This window comes from Melospiza melodia, chromosome 4, assembly GCF_035770615.1.
Source record: "Melospiza melodia melodia isolate bMelMel2 chromosome 4, bMelMel2.pri, whole genome shotgun sequence".
In the NCBI taxonomy this organism is placed as follows: domain Eukaryota; kingdom Metazoa; phylum Chordata; class Aves; order Passeriformes; family Passerellidae; genus Melospiza; species Melospiza melodia.
In genome coordinates this window covers 58,679,817-58,695,387 of record NC_086197.1, presented here as the reverse complement: position 1 = coordinate 58,695,387, position 15,571 = coordinate 58,679,817, and the positions used below count along the sequence as shown (strand labels likewise).

Genomic DNA, 15,571 nt, shown 5'->3' with positions numbered 1-15,571 from the left:
CTCTATCTGTTTGTGTTTGCATGTTTGTGTGCTGCCTAGCCTTTTAAAATGTTTCTGTACACAATATACCCACTCTGGAGCAAACGCATTGTCAGTAATAATCCAGGAGAATGAGGGACAAGACCTATGTGGTTCGCTTCAGCCAAAGAGAGAATTTGTATGAAAAACACAGAGCAGCCTTAGGTAAGAGTGTTTTTTCCTTCACTTTTTTCTTCACTTCCACACCTTGACCCCACTGTAGCAGAGCCTGGTGCAGTATATTCCACTGGCTACTCAGCAGTGTGGTAGCTGTGTTGTGGCCAGGTTGAGCTGGGAGGAAATCTGTCAGCCCACAAACTGGGGAAGGCAGTGCAGACATGGTACTACATTCAGCCCTGGACAGGCATGGAAAATGTTCTTGCAGCTGTTGTTGCTCAAAGCACGATTTGGACCCTGGTAGAGGGGACTGAATAGTTCCAGTGTTCAAGAAATATAAGTTACAACCTATCAACCCCAACAATTGGTTTCTATCAGCTTATATTGGTCACATTTTCAAAGCTATGTTCAAAAGGAAAAGGGCAGGAAACATGATGCTTCAATGACACTGTCATTTGCTAGATTCCCTTAATAAGCCAGCTGTGAATAGATGAAATTGCTTTGTGAACCTTCTGCATGAAGCACACTTTCTTTGTAGCTTTCCCATGCAGGGGAATAGCTGCTGAGGTTAGAAGATGCCCTGTGGAACAACCAAACAATTCTGCCACCCATCCCCCAGGTTCAGGTACCTCCTCTGGAAGGGTGTGAAGGAGGAGTGCATGCAGGGAGGTTACTTTTGTTATTTTCACCTCTCTCTAGCCAGACCATGCACCTAGAGCAGTGATGAGGGCAGGAAGCTAAGCCAGATAGGGGACCACAAAATAAGTGCCAGTTTGATATACGAGTACGCAGCAAGTTTTAAGCCTGGCTCCTGCCCTTTTCTGTGTGTAATAAATGAAATGACCTTCCAGTTAGAGTGTAAGAGATTGAAAAAGACAAAGCAGAGCAGTGAGGCCCTTTTTTCTCAGTGTATACCTACATTAGAATTCTGCTCTCACACTCTTGCAAAGGAAAACTGTAGCTTGAAGAGAAAACAACATAGCATTAAGCCATCCTGGTGTCAAATATTGTAAAAGAAAACAGTTAACGACACTGCATTCTCATTACCAGCTTCGTATATAATAGCTTCCCTCCTCACACCAAACAGGATTTCTCAGTGCTCTTTTGTGCTTACCTCCCCAGCTTGGCAATTCCACCCAGCCCGATGCTCATAAACTGTAACTCCTTTGTCATTCCCAGGTATTTTCTGTGGGTTTTGATTTTATTGTGACCTGAAACTATTTTATGACTGAGTTCTGCTGTTGTTCTGCGTGCAGTGGGTAATGAAACACCTTTATCGGTAGCTGCATCTTTTGGTTCTTTCTTTTTTTTCTCTCAGCTTAATGACATTACTGTGAGCACCACTGGGACTGTTATGCAGATGTGCTGCATACTAGAGAAGTTGCTGCTTCAGGATAAGCCATTACTTTTTGTTGCCCCCACAGGCCTGGGAAAGATAGCTATTACAAACAACTTCCTGCGACAGTTACCTCATGAAAAATATGTTGTATGTCAAATTAACTTCTCAGCACAGGTCTCAGCTAATCATACCCAGGACATCTTCCTAACAAAACTCGAAGGGTATCCTGAGTTTTAATTAAAATCAAATATGTAATTGTGCTCAGTTTGGTCCACAGAGATCATCCACAAAATAACATGAAATGCTCTTCTTCCATTTATGACAGAATAAATGAAAGCTGATTTGTTTCTCTATGTAATGTTTATTACCGGTGAAACTGCATTTCAATTGATGTTGACAAAAATTCTGATTTATGGCATATATAGCACAGCGCATAGTCCAGAAAGCATGTCTGGTTAACTTTATCTTCTTAGATGTTTTTGCTTTAGGAGAGTGAATCAGCTCCCTGTCCCTGGGTATTCTTCAGTCTAAAGCATATTAAAGGGAATCACCAGATTGAGTCCCAACTAGTAAAGAGAGCCATCTGTTAGGGAAAGATCTGAACAGTGGGCTATATATGGTACTTGCCAACCCACGAGGGCAAAAAGATCAACTGGAAGAATGGCAGCATCCAGGGGATTATATCTAGAAAATGGCTAGCTCACCAGCATCTAAATCATGCATTTTTAATTCATCACATGGCAGACAAACAAGTCAAACGTTAATTGGCATGATAAAAGGGAGCTCATAGCGTATTCTGCACCTCTCAATACAGAGAGGCGTGCTTGCCAGACAGCTTCAACAAAACCTCCAACTTTATATTTGCATGCACCAGAAATGAGATCTGTGGGCAGTATCACACCTCAATCAATGCAAAAAAAAAATTTTTTTTTTTTTTTTAGTGAAAGAAAATACTGAAAATGCTAAGTGCAAGCATGAATCTTTAGGAATATTGGAGATTATATTTTTGGCGCTAAAATTTACTGTAATAATTGTACTTTCCTTGAGCGAATAAAACTAGGAATTTGACTCAGGTGTGACATAAATAGTAAAAGCACACAAAGAATGCATTTTTATGGAGTTTGATAAATGCTATTATGACAACTGGCAGGCTGTAGTTAATGGAGAAATATATCCTACCAACAATACAAAGGGCTAGAAAATTCCATGAGGGTGTTTGCTGTGGGGCTCACAAGTCATGATTATCATTTCAATCTCTGAGTAGTCAAGATAAAACCACTGCTCCATGTATTTTTGGTTTATATTTGTATTCTTCTATAAGCTGTGTTTTCAAAGTCTGTCAAAAAAACCCCAAAATGTTAAAGTAGCCTAGACAGAAGATTTGGAATAACTAGACATCCAAAAATGATCTGTCCCAATCCTGACAAGGTCATCATAAACTCTCTGAGGAAGCTGCACTGTTTTAGCCTGCACTAAAATAGGAATTTTCTCTCAAGAGAGAAAAATTCTCAGAAGGGCATTCTTTTCAATTTATCAAAGTGCATATGCACTAGTAGAGCAGATTCTAGCAAAGTGCTATAATGTAAAGTGCAACATAGGGGTGGTCAGATTTTGATTACTAGCATTTTGATTTTCCAGTTCATAAAAAGTATTTTAAAAGCCCATGTGTTAAATTGCTGGATTGCAGTGGATTAGCTACCAAATGAGTGAGATCATACAGATTCTGAAAAATGTAATATATATCTTGAAAATTCATTAAATATTTTTAAGTGCTTTTCATGCCCTTTTCATATCTGTTTCTGAGTCAAAAGTTACTGAAGGACCTGAAATGTGGTCTTCCAAAACTATATTAAAGAAATAGTCTTTTTTTAGTGGGAAACACCAGCAGTCCAGTCTAGATGGTTTTATGGCCTAGATGAGGTTTCTTCTCTGATTATGCTTGGTCAAGATCACTCAGGATTATTTCTTAGAGACCAGGATCATTTTCCAGAGCTACTTTAACCTCCTCAGCTGAAACAGATAGCGAATATTGCAGAAATATTTACTCAGAGTGAGCAAACCTAGAACGTATGCATCTACAAGCATTGGAAATGGAATGGAAATTTCATTCATGGAAATTAAATCAAAATGTATTATGGGTGCTGCAAGCTTAATTTTAAGGTTTCCAGTTGATCACAGAGACTTGTAAAAGCAAAGAACAAAGGAACAATTTTGTAATAAAGGTCACTATATTTTATTGTTGCAATTGCTACACATCTGCTACTAAGTTAGAAGCCCCAGCACCAAGGATATTGTATTTTCTGTAGTAATCAGCACAATCTAGTGTTGTAAATGTCAATGATGGAATAACACAGCACCCAGCTTGGCCCACATGGCGTAGGTGCCTCTCATCTTGAGGTGGGTGCAGTGAAAGTTAGATGGTGGAAACAATTTGAAAAATGTAACCTAAGTAGTAAAAAAAGTCTGTGGGTGGTCATGGCGCTAGGGAACCCCCCACAAAACATCTCCAGAGCAGGTACTCCTGCGTGAGGAACAGGGGTGAGGCTGGACAGGGTGCAGGGCTCCCTTGGGGGCACAGTACTGGAGCAAGATGAAGAAAGTCAGATGGATACAAGTCCATCTGGACAGTCATCTGCTGAGAGCAGGGAGGAGGGAGGTGGTGGCCCCAGGGAAGGGAGGGGGAGTGAGCTGGTCGTGGTTTTCAGGCAGAGTGGAGGCAGCAGGAGGCTGTTCAGGCAAAGGTGCAGAAGGAACCTTCAGCATAGCAAACAGCACCAAACTGCCTGATCAAAGAGACATTTAAGCTACATTCAGCACGAGGCAACTTTCTAATCTACAAAACAAAATCTCCTGAAGGAGAACCCAACCTGGATCTGTCAGCATGATTCAGACAGTGATTATTTCATTAAGTATTTGATCAAAAGACTCAAACTTTCAGGCAGTTTGTCAACTGGCTGAAAATGAGCACCAGACATCTGAATACATGACTGAAGTCATGTACTGAATTAAACAGTCAAATAAATAAGGAGTCTAACAGACAGTGCACAGTGTGCTCTCAAAAATGAGGTTTCTTTCACCCCTTGTGACAAAGATTGGCTTTCCCCTTTTTCCACAAGTGAAGAAAGACATCCTGTGCTTTTTTGCCTGCGTCTGCTTGGTTTTTAACTTGTCCAAATCCTCACTGCTGAAGGGCTGTGAGGGAAAGGCAAGGGTTGCAGTGTACCTTCTTCTGCGTCAGTCAAAAACTCTGGCTGGGAACACGAGATGAGGAAGAATGCTCTTCAGGGGCTGGAGAAACAACAATCTCCGTCTGTGGAACTTTTCTTGTGCTGTCTCTCTCCAAGAGCAGATTGCATTTACCCACCTGCTGAAGCAAATATGGGTGAAGGGATTTCCATAGTTTGATTGCAGCTTCTGTTTAGAAGTTCTGTGCAGAGCTCTTTTACCGTCCCTTGGTGACCAGTTTAATTAATTCTTAAAAAGAATTGGGTCGTCTTTGCCAAGAAGCTTCTCTCACAGACAGGTCTTTTCAGGGTGTACACTCAGGCCCCTGAGTGGAAATTTAGCTGCATGCAGGTTGCACTGGTAAAGCTCTGACTTCATGCCTGCTTGGGGAATGTGAAATGCTGTACTGAAAGGCAAGGAGCAAAGCAGCACCTTTTCAGACTTGTCTGCACAACACTGGTGAGCAAAGGAACTCCAGATACAAGTGCTGTCTGGAGAGTTAGTGATTAATGAAAACCTTTCCTGTGTTCCCTCCAAGACAGAGATGAAGTGACCATCCTTATGAGCATAGCTGGGCTCATCAGGCACTGCTGGAGCTGATATGTGTTGCTGGCACTGAGATGCAACCTTATGAGAGATCAGAATACAGACAGAAACTTCATGGTGGATTTCCCAACCTGCAGAAATTCAAAAAGGTTCTCTGTGAACTGAAAAATGAAATATGTCTGTCTTTGGGAAAAGGCTTTCCCAAAGACTTCTCCATATATATTCCTGTGGATTTCTTTGATGCTCAACTTCAAGCAGAACAGAGTTTGCAGGAATCCTCTGAACTCCCAAACCCCCTTTTTTCCTTTGATGCAAAGAAACTGCTTGAGAATCCATGGCTGTCCAGCTGTTCTGCATGGAGAAAAAATGACCTGCTCTGAATACTGCAGGCGGTTCTCTTCTTTGCCAGAGAGAAGCCGCTCACAAATGGCATCCTGTTGGTATTTCTGCAGGGCTCCATCATCCAGAAGATTTTAGAACATATCTTACTCATCTGCATGAGTTACCATTTCCATTTATTTCAGGCAAGAGGCCTAAGTTAAAATTAAAATTAATGTGTTGGTTAACATCCCTCTTATTTACGTTTGTTAGCTTTTCTCTTATGCACAGTGTATATTACAATGAATTAAAAAATAATAATAGCTAATCACAGCTTGGCAGGGATTTTTAATGGATTTAATTTTTCTCTATCATGCTTACATGTAATCTCTAACATTCAGTGTTTTATGGGCTTGTTATCGCTTGTGGTGTTTGCAGTGTGTGCCTGGAGTGCTTCCAGAATAACTGTGGGAATTAGAAATTCCCCCAAGACCAACAGGTGCGGGTTCCCATCCCCAGGCCAAGCAGCACGTGTCCCGGGTCTGGCTGGTTTGGTGCGAATCACATCATGGGAGATCTTGTCCTTCCCACACCCACTTTGAGGGAAGGCAGCATTCACAGCAATGACTTACATCACATAATCAGTAGGTGGCCGGGAAACGAGGCTCAGGCTTGGCCCTTGAGCTGCCCTTGTTGTGCTGAAGCTGACAGGCTCCGCATGCTTTTTGTCAAAATGAAAGGTGGCCGCCTTTCATCGCGTTGTGACATATTACATACAGAATTACCACATTATTACACATGAAATAGGAGAAGCTGAACGCTGCCCTATGTGGGCATGAGTGATGTACGTGTCAGCTGTGGAGGGGATCGGGGCGGGCTGGGGTTCATCATTCTACCCACACAGGTCCTGCCATTGTCCGGAGGGGGGGCGGCTTTTCATAAAGCATGAATCCATTGTAATGCTCCAAAATAGTGAGGATCATTGGTCTGTGCAGTGCAGAAAGTGCTGTTGCTATGGTAACAAGTTCTGTATCATTTTTTGTGTGTTTCTGTAATAAAAACCTATATATATATATGTGTGTGTGTGTGTGTGTGCATTACTTTCATTAGATTATGGCACCTTCAAAAAGCATTGCTGAGCTTTTTACCTCAGAATCAACAGTTTAATTTCAGACTGGGTCAGTACCAAAATGATGATCATTATTATTATTCCAGATGTTTTTTTGGTGGCCTTTGTGAATTTACTGACAGTCCCAGCTCAATAGATAGTGACAGGTGTCTACACTATTAGTGTCTACTACAATTAGTACTAATTGGTACCTCTGTTGGCAGTAGACGTTGGGTAGGGATTTAATGGAGATGAGAGATGAACATGCTCTCTCCGAGTTCTTCCCTTCTTTCCCCAAATAAAGAGGAAAACACATCTGAAATAAGTCTTCATGGTCAAAGAAAAGAAGGAAGTTTCAATATTTATTACTTGGTTTGTTCCTGAGTGGTGGCTTAATGGAAGCATTCAATCTCTGAGACTTCCAATTTGGCACTTCTCAGGTGAAATTTTCATTACTAGTCTAATTTTTTCCAGGTGCACTTCTGCAGCTGTGATGTATTGTGCCATAATTTAGCACCTGCAGTTCTTTCTAACAGCAAGAATTTTCAGCCAGGAAAACAAAGGTTGGGTCCAGCCTTGATTTAAATAAATAAAATTTTAAAAAACAACCCTACCATGAAAAGAGCAACAACAAAGTGCTTTTAAAGAAGGTTTAATCAAGCAAAAGTGTTAGCAATACAATACTCTTTGTTGATAAGCTTTAACAAAAAGAGGAAGGAGTCTCCGTGTATTGCATTTTAAAGGATTTTCTACAAGACTGTTCGTTTGCTTAATTGTTACTCCCTTTTGTAGAGAAATCTCACCCATTTGTTAATTTGTTTCTTTTCTTCTTATGCCTGACAAACAGCTCTAACCATGTTAAATTGTTTGCTTGTGATAGGGGAAAGGGTTTTATCATTTATGCCTGTGAAGTTAGTTGAAAGTCTTAGAAACGTGAAATTTATAGTAAGTTCAAAACAGGCAAATTACACTCCAAGTAAGTGTTGGCAGCTCTTTATCTTTTCCTTGTTTCCCATATTTAATTCCACCCTTGAAAGATGGAATATGCATCATTTCCCCATCGTCTCTCTCTGGTTCACATTGAGTGAAGTGTTTTGAATTAATTATGTTAAATTATTAATAGCTCAAGATTTGAAAACATTACAGGATTTGAGCAATGTTTTATCAGGCAGTAGCTGTATGATAATTCTGACGTTTTCATAGAGTAGAGTACACTTCCAGCTGATAGGTAAAAATTATGACTATATGCTGAAAGCACTGAGCTGAGTTCATTGTGAGGCATAATAAGGTAATGAACGTTTAAGCTGCATATTAGAAAAAAGCTCCTGTTAATGAATAGACTCCAGGAGAAACAATGAAAGCAGAATTTCTTAGGTCATGTAAAATGAACTGTATATAGATATATAGAATACAATACAGCTCCATATTGGTAGGGACATGAACAGCATAAGAATTATTTTCTGCATCATTCCTGTGATTCTAGGATTTTTAGTCTTTTCTGCTAATTCCTGTGATTCTCTTCTACCAGATATTATTTGATATATCACCTCTATCTGTCAATAATTAACTGATGGCTAACTTACAGTCCATTTGTCAAGGAAAATGGAAAATACTGCTGACACTAGGCCCTCAAAACATGGCTTTGAGCTGCTAGAATTATTCTAGCAAATACAAAGTTTATCTTCTGTTAAATCTTCCTGACATTTTAACTAGGGCTATAAAATAAATGGTCATCTAAATCAAACTGTATTAATTTCAAGTATTATTTTGAACCCATTTTATGGCTCTACGACCATCCAAGAGCATTTAAGGGAGAGGCGAGACAGCTGACAAAAGATCCCAGAATTAGTTCTATAATTATTTGCATGGGGAAAGTGGCTTTCTTTCCACAGTCAGACCACAGTGTACTTCTTGATGCATTTCACCAGCCTCGTGTAACAAACCATGTGGAGGAATTAAAGAGCCAAGAAATATAGGTTAGACTCACAAAACACACGCCACACTTAGCAGTGATTTCAGTCCCCCCAGTGTTTGCATCCTGCCTCCCCTGCTCTGACTCTGGCTCCTGGCTGCCTGTGCTTCCCTCGGGGAGCTGGGCACCCAGGCTCAGGACACCTGGGCAGGCACTTATGCCATTGCTCAGGAGAGCTGCCCCATGCAGCAGGGCATTTTCCTGGGGTTGGTTGACACAGTTTCTATTTCGTGGGTTAAGCAACCAGCTATGGCAAGAGTGGAGGGGTGCCTACCTTTCCTTAAGCTGATTTTGCCTTGCTCTGATACCTGAAGTCTCCTGGCGTATAAGGTCTCTGTATAGAGGCCTTGGCTTGGAACCTGTTTTTCTCACTATATGGAGAAGCCTCAAGCACCCAGCTTTGAGCTGTGGTTTCCTTAAGAAGGCAAAGTGTCTTCTTAAAGGCACTTTTAAAAAGCTGTGTGTGGCATGACCTAAATCTTCCCAGTGGATCCAGACCCATCTGAGTAACAAGCCTTAGTATAAGAGACAAAATATGTATACATCTGTCCTTGTACATCTAACCATAAAGGATTTTATTTCCTAAGGTATTTAGACATCTGTTGAGTCATGTAACTGCTAAAATGATTTTCAAATGTACCTTAGTAGGTTTGACAGTCAGTTCTTATTTCAAAGAGTTCTTTAGACAGCAGCGAGATGTTCAAAGCGTTTATCTATTTCTCTGAGTACTGTACTGAAAAACCCAGCCCAGACTCTTTTGCAGGGAGAAGCATGAGGCTGTTAATATGCATCTATAACATTAAAACACACATTCACAACCACCTTATAATGTATTCTATAGGTCTTGGCATCTGATTCAGTGTTCAAAAGGACCCATGCAGGACTAGGCTTTGCCAAGATGATCTCTATATTCTTCAAGAGATGATCTCTGTTTTCTTTACTTGTCTTCTAGCCATTAACTTCAGGTGGTTTCACCTCTTTTAGCCTTGGTAGCTGGTATTTCAACCTTGCCTCCTGCTCTATTCGTAGATCCTCCTGTACTTTAGACATTTCCCTGGGATGCAGCACAACCAGTTCAGCTTGAGAAGAAATAGAACCAATACCTTACTTTTGACTCCCTAGCTTATATAGTACCCATACTGGAGCACTATCTTTTTTCTGACACCACAACTTGATATTTTTGAGGAGGGAAGGAAAAAGGGGTAAATTTTTTCAAGACCCATAATTAAAATTTGCTGTCATACTACATGCAGAAATGCAGGGTGTCATAGCTCTTTTCCATTTATGTTGTTACTTCACAGTGTCCCAAGTTTTTGTGATGCAGTCAGGACACAGGCTGGTAGAACTGAAGCACTCTGCTCCATGGTTGCCTTTAGTTCAAGTTCTCTCTGTCTTGTAATTAGCTGGAGTGAATGCATCTCCCCAGCAGCACACTGTGCACCGCAACATGCTTTGGAATGAGGTGCAGGACTCTAAATAAAAGCATTTTACTCAGGGTGCCAAAGAGGCTACTGTAGATGCAGCACTGAAATTCACTTATTATAATCCTTCTTGCCTAATTAATTCCATTGATACATTCAAGTTCATCAGAGTTCTGTTGACAGTCTTTAACAAAGGGTTTTTCTTTTCCTTTTTTTTTTCTTTGTTTAAACTGGAATAGTTTTATTAGCTTGTTTACTTCAGAACAACATGCCACCTTTGATTAAACTCCATGTGGATTTATAACTATGTCCTCCCCATGTTTCTGTGACCTTTACGGCACATCGGATAAAAATAAAAGGTCATGGATTCCAAAAGAACTGGTTCTAATAATAATGTCAGGCAGGCTCCCCAGAAAGTGTGTGATTTTCCTTCTTTCTTTTCTTCTTTTCTTTCCTTTTTCCAATATCTCTCTCTCTTTTTTTCTGCTTTTTCAAAGTAAGATGAAAATTAACATGAATAAAATTAATGGTTTAATTTTGCAGGAGAAAGAAGAGGGTTTACAGTGCTCCACCAGGGAAAAGGGCTTTTGTCTTTGTTGATGACCTAAACACGCCTGCCAAGGAGAAATATGGTGCCCAGCCTCCCATTGAACTGCTGCAGCAATGGATTGACCATGGCTACTGGTTTGACAAGTGCAATAAATATTAATTAGTGTGCTTGGCTACAGAGGAGTAATGATATACACTGTTTCTCTGAAGCGTTAAATTGTAGTGTTAGTCTTTTATAATTCCTCATCTTCTCAGTCACAACAGGAAAACACTCTGAGTTACACGACTCCCTGTACAGGAAAAGGAAAAAAGGCTTATATGTTGCAGTGAATTACAGCATGAGAAAGACAAGCCTACAAGGGAGAAAGGCACAACATGCATTTTCATGTTTTTGAGAAAACACCGTCAGTATTTAAGCCAGCACAAAACACTTTCAAATAAATTTTTAGTTCCTGGTTGTTAAGGACTGAAACAAAACAATTTGTCTTTCAGCAAATGACTTTGAGGTTGGAATGCAGCTGAAGATGCTTTTCTAAAGCACAGCCAGCATTTAGAAGAAGAGTGTATAACAGACTCAGGCACTTTTCTGCATGATTTGTGGTAATACTGGTGGTTAGAAAGACTTCAAATTCTCCCTTGCTTATGTCTGATATATATGAACATTAAATAAGTATCTATTGTTTAAGAGTCAGCCTACTAATGTGCAGCTTTAATGGGAAAAAAAAAGCTAAATTGGAACACGAAAAGTAAAATAGTACCTAGTCTAGCTCAACTATTAGAAAAATGTAACCATAGTTTATGATACACTTAATTATATACACCTAAGATATAAAGCAGCTGCACTTTACCCAAAATAATGGGCTGTTAATTAAGAACTGGTGCTTCTTGCATGATTTATTATTACTCTAGTTCGCAATTATGCTTAAACCTCTCATTAGACACTTTACTGTACTGAAAATCTTGTTTTCTAGTAATGCATGTTTAACATTGTGTAACAACTTTACATGGCAGTCTCAGACTACGATCCCTCTGTGCTTTTCAGGAGAGAGGCAGGAAAGTTGACAGGTACTGTCTGCATTTCAGTTGGAACTCCTACCTTTCTCTTTACCCTAAATCAAATCAAATAAAGGCTTCAGCTTTTCTATAGTGCAATACAAAAGAGTAAGGAAATAGAAAATGAGAAATGTGGGTGTTTTCAAAGCTGATGTTTTCTCAAAACTATAGAAGCTTTCTTAATGTTTTCAAAGTGAATTTGCACTTGAAGCTTAAAGCATTAGGTAGAACCTTTTTACCATTTTATACTGAACTTGGGATAGTGCAGTTGAAATGCATGGAATTTTGCTGGTCCAAAATCCCTTGTTTTCTAACAAATACAGCAGAATTTCTTTCCTTTTAGGATCAATAAGGTTTTTCATAGTCAGAAATGCTCATCCTCCCCTACCCTCTGTATAAGCCAGGAGATGTAGGTTAGGAAGAAGCAGATGGGGACAGCAAGAAAACAAACTCATGCCATTTGAAACATAAAGGTTTTGCTCCTTTATATACTCAGAATTACTTGTGCTTGTGGGTGCACCTTGTCACTTGTCAGCCTGTCTGGATGAGCAATATACACAGAAAGAACAATTCGAGCAAGATGGTCTTCACTGGATAAAAACAACAAAGCATTAGTTACCTGGGAGGCAGGAAGACTGGCATGTTTATAACAAGCAAATATTTGCTGATAATGTCTGACAATATAGCCACAGGAAGAAGCAGATGAGGTAATTCTAGGTAGTATCCTTTCCTGTCAGAGGGAACCATGGCTTTCTAAGGTGATTAAACTGTTGGTGGCAAAGCCATTGAGGATGCTAAATTGGAAAGATTTGCTAGTAAAAGACCCACTACTGCCTCAGAGGCTGCTTTCTGCCACACTATCTGTGAGGTAACTGCAGACAAGGAAAAAAGATCCTGACTTCATGCAGGTAAGAAGTCCCAAGGAAATCATGCTCCTGTGTTTTCATTATCTGGCAGCTCTGCTCCCTGAGAACTTGTGAGCCAGTTTTGACACAGCAATTGCAGTCTCAGAGATGTCAAAGCATCCCAAACACAGAAGGTGTGACCCCAGTGAGGGATGGATGGGTGGTGTAGAAGCCCACACATTGTGTGGTGGGGTATTTGGGGTGGGAGGGCTATGAGGGACACATTAGAGAACCTGAAACTGTAGAGCTGGATGAAGGGGTGAAAGGTCCCTTGGTACCCCAGTCTGTAAAAGAAGAAATTTTTATTCTAATAAATATTTAAGAGAGCTTTACAACTACTTGTCTGGACATTCTGTGTCATGGCATATTTTCATTTCTCTACTGGTCTGACTTTCTGTAAGCTTCAGCCTCCTAAAGATCCCCCTCCAAACTGCTGGAGCCTGACATACCAAGCTCAAACCACCTTGAACATTCCCAAACACCTGTGTCAGAGGGAAAAGCAGATGGCATAAACTTATTTATACCAGAAATACTCCACATGCAGACTCTTCGATTAATTGCCAACTGGATGTTAGCAGCTCCATTACCTTTGCACTATCCTTACAGGGCGAAGGAGCAGGAGCCAGGGCTTAATATCTGACCTCTGGAATAACCTCCATCTGGCGGAAGATCACAGTTGAGGCTCCTTTGAGGAAGCTCCCTTGATGGCATAAGCAACACAGCACTCTTTAAAGGGGATAGGGAATGGTTAGAAGGAGTTAACAAACATGACTCATTTTCTTACAGCTAAGGGTGTCATGACTTTTAATCTCCTTTTTGGGAATTTGTTTAAAACCTGTTGTGAACCCACGGGCACACTTATGTTTCCTCATCTAGGTTTATTTGTTTGCCTCTGTGTGTATCACTTTCAAGCCTGCTGGGGGTTTGTCTCGAATACACTAATGAAATGCTTAGATGAACATGTAGTTGCCCTGTGCAAATGAGGTGTAGGAGGGGAAATCACAGCACAGTAATGAGGGAAAGAAGATCTAAGCTTAGTTTTGGATGATGAAGCCTTGCTGGCTGGAGCCACATGTATAGCCAGCAGAAGACAGGTGTACTCCACAGGAGAAGCAGAATAAATCTGATTCTGAGCAGTATCGTTATCCTTTTGTATCCACAGCACGTTCGACCGTGTGTTCATTTGTGCATCTGTTGTATACCAAGGTCTTTGTACTCCAGCAAGCCTTGAGTTATGTAAGCAGTTGCAGGTCTACACCTAATAGACCATATGTTGCAAACTGGCTCTGAAGTGCCAAAATAAAGAACATGAAACAGAAAAGTGAACTGTAATAGGAGTGAAGAAATGCATGGGACATGTGGAAATGAAAAGGAACAAATCCTGCCTTAAGATACATACTGTGAGGTGGGTAGCTTTTCCCATGATAACAGAACCCTGTTTTTCCTGATGCAAGGGGGAAAAAAGTGCACTTGTGTGCGCCTCTTCTTGTTTTGCTTTCTTTCTCATTTGTCTTCCTCCCTATACATGAGCCTTGATTGCCCATTTACCGGCACTGTCCCCGATGAAAATTGTATTAAAAAGATTGAATTTAAGTGCAATACAGCTTAGTCTGATTTCTTTCAGAAGCAGGTCCTACAGACAATGGACAGTCTTATGTCCTCAATTTGTATCCCTTTAAAACTATGGCTTTTCCATGATGCAGTTTTAGTGGTGAATGAGAAACTTAGTGGATGTGTTTCTTAGATGGATAACTCCTGATTTTGAAAGTGTTTTTCATTAGGCAGGAGTTGGCCTTTGAACTTATTTGGAAGGAATGTGTAAGGGAAGAATTTTATAAGGGAAGGTGAGATGTTCAAAGTGTCCTTTGTAGATCATATGGGTGGTTGAATTGCTGGGCTGTTTGACTTGATCAGTCCGAGACGGTCATGTTCACCTCCAGGTAGAGTAAGAATCTGTGGTCCCTCCCAGGGCAGGCAAACACGTGAACTGCAGCTCTTGTGGGGGATGAGCAAACAAAGGTATGGCAGCCAGACAAAGATGACAGAAGGCTTTCCCAACACACTTCTTTCCCAGGTATCCCATAAGACCCAGGAGACATTACACAGCACAAAGGTCAGAATTCTTGCACATTCTGTGCAGTATTTTCCCTTCTTGAAAATATCACACAGGCATCCTGGTTTTATCAAGAACCAGCTGTTCATCAGTCCACTAGATGCTTCTAATCACTTTAAGGAAAAAGAAACAGGCACATATATATAGAGTCATGTCTTTCTTTCTTTCTTTCTTTCTTTATTTTTTCTTTCTTTCTCTCTCTCTCTCTCTCTCTCTCTCTCTCTCTCTATATATATATATATATATATATATATAAAACTGTCGTTAATATAACATAGCTTATATAACATCATACACTAGCAAACAGATCTGTGGGTGTTTGTGTTGTGCTGTTTTATGTAGATATAAGCACAGTAAGGAAGCAGTCTATCATGTGGGACTTTCCATCATAACAGTTTTCATCTAATCAATGGGTTTTCTTTCATTTATTTCATTAGGAAAAGTCTTTTCCTCCTCCATGCCCATCCCTTAAGGATCCTGTGGCTTGGTTGGAAGGCTGCAGCAGAGTCTAACCCAGAGATAGCTGCAGTCTGTTCATATTGGCAAGGGATAAAATATCTTAACTCACCAGTGAATGAGGTGAGGACAAGAGGTCTAGAGTATTACAATTTGCATTGCAGACCTGTGCAACTGTGCTCAGAAGAGAGAGTAAAGTGCTGCTCTGCCCTGGTGTCAGTGCTGAGCCTGAGGTGGACTCCTGCCTACCCCACTGAGGCTCATGAGAAGTAGCTGGAAGCTACTGGAAGGGCATTCATGGCAATACAGGGCTTTGCATGAGCTGCAAATCCTGTCTAAGGATCTGTGCAAATGCTTGGTTGTCTGTGCCATTGTGTGGTCTCTGCTGTTTGTGCTGTCCCAGTTAAACAGTGTAACCCAAGCTAACTCAT

General features: G+C 40.6%; 1 protein-coding gene across 1 annotated transcript in view; it reads left to right on the top strand.

Moving 5' to 3' along the window:
- Window positions 1-10,773, top strand: part of LOC134418016 (dynein axonemal heavy chain 11-like) — a 57,772-nt gene extending 46,999 nt beyond the window's left edge. Inside the window, exon 5 of the mRNA XM_063155866.1 lies at window positions 10,608-10,773. Coding sequence (XP_063011936.1) covers window positions 10,608-10,773 — 166 coding nt within the window. The remainder of the gene's footprint in view (window positions 1-10,607) is intronic.
- The last annotated feature ends 4,798 nt before the right edge of the window (window positions 10,774-15,571 follow it).